The sequence below is a fragment of the Mangifera indica genome, chromosome 11, assembly GCF_011075055.1.
Source record: "Mangifera indica cultivar Alphonso chromosome 11, CATAS_Mindica_2.1, whole genome shotgun sequence".
NCBI lineage: Eukaryota > Viridiplantae > Streptophyta > Magnoliopsida > Sapindales > Anacardiaceae > Mangifera > Mangifera indica.
The window spans coordinates 4,607,358-4,612,352 of NC_058147.1; the positions used below are offsets into that span (position 1 = coordinate 4,607,358).

A 4,995-nucleotide genomic window follows, 5' to 3' on the forward strand; every position below is an offset into this window, starting at 1 on the left:
CAAGTAATGCACGATCATTGGAGGGAGAAAATATAATGAGGCAGATCATCAAAGAAAGATGATTCATTGAGAGGGAGAAATCGCGAGAGGAACTGACTAGATATTGAAATTAAACCTTAAGAGAAGAAAATTGATTTTTTAAAATTTGATATAGGAGGAAAATTATTATTTTTTAAAATTTAAGAAAAGAAAAAGAGATAAAATTTTAGTTTTTTTTAATAATATAGATAAAATGATGATTTTATCATTAAAACTAATAAACTTAATAATATATGAATAGGTAAATAAAATTTTTAAAATTAAAGAATAAAAATTTGAAAAAATACTATTTTTTATGTGAGAATTAGTCCGGTGGACTTTATTTATGTTGTTGATTTGGGCTCTTCCCTAGTGGGCTCGTCTTTTGCGGGCTCTCATCGACTAAGCTCGCCTGAAATCAACTGAATGGTCACTTTAGTTGGCCCACCTAAAATGGCTTCACACAACTTAGAGACCCTTACCTATAATTCCTAACCTCACCTACTCAGACTTGCCCCACTATCCAGAGCCATAGGCCACGTCTCCCACCATAGACCTTTCCTTTCATTTGTCTCTTCAATTTTAATTCTTACGTAATAAAATAAAATAATATTATACATATAAATATCAGACATATTTTTAAATATAAATAATAATATATTATTATGTGATTAAATATTATTTTATTTTTATTTTAAAATTATTTAATTATATAATATTTAAATTTAAATTTATTATTGTATATATAGTTTTATAGAATAAAATAACATATGAAACAAATTGCCCTCCATAAAAAGAAACCACAATCTTATTTCATTTTTTTCAGCAAAATAAAACAAATCAAAAGAAATTCATAAACTATATTCCTACGTACTGCACATAAATCTGAATGGGTCAATCCCAAGATTAATTTGATAACTAACCTACTTTGTAGACTGGACCGGAGGGAGCCGCTCAAATGATCGATCACCATCATTATTATGACTTCTAACCCTGCAAGTTCGGTTCCGTGCACGTCACCTCATCACAAACATTTGGAATCCTAAAACCCCTGCGGCCAGACCGAGTTGACCGGTCGAACCGTTCGTAGTTTAAGGGCCCGAGTCTTCCACTTCCACTCCTAAACCCCCTCCTTGTACTCCTCTCTCTCGGAAGCACCACGCAGCTCTTGCTTCTTGTTAGATTCGAGTTCATTAACTCGTTTCTTACCTCCGCCGGTAATATTAGTGTAAACCTCTCACAATTTTCACCCGGTTGAACCAACGAGTGACCCGTCGAGTGTGATCGTGGAAATAAACCGGCCAGTCTCCAACCTGTTGATTTCGATTTTCGTGGCGGCCTATTTTGATTCATCAAATTCACCTCTTGAGATTCTACGTCTCTGCTATCCTCAACCCGGGAAATTCCCTCACGATCATTGGAACTCCATTCCGATTCACCCGAACCGTTATCCGTGTCAAATACTTGAATGATGCTGGACGCAATTTCACCGGGTTGATGGACCAAATTTGCGCGGCAAACGGGACACGTGTGATGCGAAGCTAGCCAAGCATCTATACAGTCAGTATGAAACACATGGCTACACTTGGGTATTAAACGCAGTGTTTCGTCGTCTTCAAATTCGTTTAGGCAAACGGCGCATTCTAAGGAGCCCTTGCCGATTTTAAGCCCTTTAACAGTGGAGTAGAGAAAGGTGGGAAACGTGTTGATAACGGATGCATCGAGTCCGCGTGTAATTCTACGGGAAAGGTAGTTGGTTCCTCTAAGAAAGACGGCATAAGGCTCGCCATCGCTACGGTGTGAACGCCGCTGGTAACACTGTCGGAAGTAAACAGAACAATATCCCATTAAAAAGAATACACTGATCAACACCACCATGACAATAGCCATTTTCGGGTTGAATGTGGGCCCCTGTGTGTTAAACTCGTCATCCGGTAGAGGACCGGGTGGCACAGTTCTGAATTGCGCAGTGACGTACGGCAAGCCATGGAGTGTAAAAAGCAGAAAGAATAAAATGCCATGATTGGAAATGGAAAGTCTGAAAATCCAAAGACTTCGATTCTTCTTTAGGACTGCCATAGCTCAAGTAAACTGCAGTTGCTGTTTTTTTTCATATCTGAGCTTTGCTCCAAAGTGAAGCAAGGCACATCCGAGAAAGCCTAAAAAGAGAAGAGGGGGCCAAAAAACAGGCAAAGTGTTGGCGCTAAATAAGAGCCTGATAGCTAGAGAGACGATGCAATCTGGTGTGAAATATAAAGAAAGTGGGTTTACGTGAATTGACGCGCAGGTGAACGCGCTTGGTAGAGAGTTAATCAAATTTGCTTTCTGACTTTTGAGAGAACTTTGGCCCCACAACTTTACAGAGGTATATATGTTTGGTTGACTAACGATGATTATGTGGCGGCCACGTAGTAGAGTAGAGAGAAATATCAAAGAGAAAGATAAAGATAATTCGATTTAACCAATAAGCTTCTGAAAATTAGAATCTGGTGGTTCCCACGACAATTGCCCAGTTGTAAAATGGATTTATATATGTATATATGTATGGACTGCCCTGGTTCGACGCCGAAATAGAATTATATTATAAAATTAGAAATGCTCCGGTTAACTTACATTGACCGGTTCTTAATCATTTCTTAGTGCTGCTCAACTACTAAACTTGATTTGGCATCGGATTTAAGCTATTAAATTAATAAAGAGGGCCAATAAATTGGTGATTCTGGACCAAAGATAATAGCAAAAGACTAGGAAGGTCTACGTCTTTGTCTTCATGTTTTTTTTATTAGAAAATCTATTCAAACTGAATTAACTTTTTTGAGATTGAATCAATTATACAAAATAACTAAATTTTTGAATCTAAACATTAATGAATTTCGAACCTAAACCCTTTTCACTTGAGAATTCCACAATTTGCCTTAGTGAAAGCTTGAGCTCATGAACGTAGTCAGCAATGCCTGTCTCTAACTATCAATCCCCATCGCCTCCATTTAACAATGAATCCAATCCGGGGAATTTATTTCCATTCAACAACGTCTTAATTGACACGGCAACCTGCAAGACAGATTTTTGATCTAATGAAGCAGGTTCTGCAGCAGTTTGTTAACATGCATGTCAACAATAACAAGACAAACTTCTTAGCCCAACTTGACCGCAAAGACAGCTGCTTAAAGTGGAAAAATCAATGTTTTAAGATGTGTTTTGCTGAGAAGGTAGCTCATTATGATTAGTTGACGTTTGAATTTCATCATCAGATAGGATTATTATTATAATAACATTAGGTATGCATCTCTGTTTTTCTAAAAACATAGCATCTTTTAATCAAAGTGGTTCAATTTACAATTCGGAAAACCATATCTAGGACTTCTGATTTTACATAATTGAATATGAAAATCATAGTATAATGTATATAGACAAATCTCATTTTTAGAAAATGGACAGTCTTATGAAATAGTTGTAAGGGGACGTTTGGTTAGAAGAGATTAAAGATTACTCTAGTAATTTATATTTTATTATTTATCTTATTTTATTTGGTTTATAAGTAATAATAATTTTTTATTATCAATTATGATGTGATAAGTAATAGAAAAGACAATTAGATTACTACTTTTATCTTAAGTATTAAAAAATTATTAATGTAATTTTGAATTTATTATAACTATATCTTTATTTATTTTTTTAGAGCAAAAATAATCTTATTTTCTATTAATATAACAAATAACATAAAAAATAATTTAGAATAACTATATCCAAAGATATTTTAAGTAAAATAATATACTAATATTTTTTTATTATTTTTAACCAAACACAATAATTATTTATACTAATCTAGTTTTATAAAGTTTTATCAAACATAATAATAAGTTATACCTAATAATCTTTAAAATAATTCTTTAATTTTAATAATAAAATATTCTTCAAACCAAATGCTTCTTAACTATCAATAATTTTTCTTCCCGTATAAGGTATTTTGCTCATATATAATATAGTCAATTGCTATAGGTAATTCATATAGCTAGTTGCCTTTCGGTAGTGGTGTCAATGGGCGTGGCCCGAGGCCTAAACAGTACTAGGCCTTTGAGTTGGGCTAGCCCATTGATATATAAAGGCCCGCCCATATAATATGGGCCAGACTTTAATAGGGCTGAGCCGGACCGGCCAATTTAATCATTTTTTTTTAAAAAAAATTTTAAACACAAATTATTTTTCAATTATTAAAATCGAGAACAGTATTTCGAATATTTTATTTATAATCTCTCACTTGTGGAGGAAAAATACTGTAATTACATGATGAAAAATATTTGAAATTGATAACATAGTATAAATTAATTAATTTACATATTGTATAAATTACAAAACATAAATAAAATATATCTACTATATAAAATTTATTTACTCATCTTCTATATCTAAATCTCTGAATTCTTCAAAGATAAAGAATTATTATTTGTGAATTCAGATATTTTATAATATTTTGTAATGATAAAATAAAAATAAAAATAAAAATAAAATTATAAATATAAAAAATTATTATTTACGAATTCAGATATTTTTTGAAAGAGAGTTAATGAGATTGAAAATATAATAAAATAATTGAGATTGAGGGATTAAAAGATTTGTAAATAAAAGTGAAAATGAAGGAAAATAGAATGAATTTATATAAGAAAATAAAGAAATTAAAAAATTTTAAAAAAATTAAGAAGAGGCCAACGACTTCTGCCACAAAAGAAAGAAGCAGATTCTGCGTCTGCCTTGCGGTTGAAGCAAGACACTTTGCTTCTCCAAGGCTGAAGTAAACAAATTTTTTTTTTAATTTTTATTTTTTATATACAGTATTGGGCCAGGTCGGGCTAGCCCATAGGCTTAATATTAAAACCCTAAACTTGACCCGATAGCCAATGAACCTAGCCTGACATGCTATAATACCGGGTTGAGTTTTCTTGTACTGGGCTCTTTTTTTGTGCTTTAAGCCGAATATTT

At 32.9% G+C, this 4,995-nt stretch overlaps 1 protein-coding gene across 1 annotated transcript; it reads right to left on the reverse strand.

Moving 5' to 3' along the window:
• Positions 1-810: 810 nt before the first annotated feature.
• On the reverse strand, positions 811-2,265 carry LOC123229148 (RING-H2 finger protein ATL11-like). The gene has a single exon (XM_044654760.1). The coding sequence runs from the start codon at positions 2,095-2,097 to the stop codon at positions 1,006-1,008; it is 1,092 nt and encodes a 363-aa protein (XP_044510695.1). The 5' UTR covers positions 2,098-2,265; the 3' UTR covers positions 811-1,005.
• Positions 2,266-4,995: the final 2,730 nt, after the last annotated feature.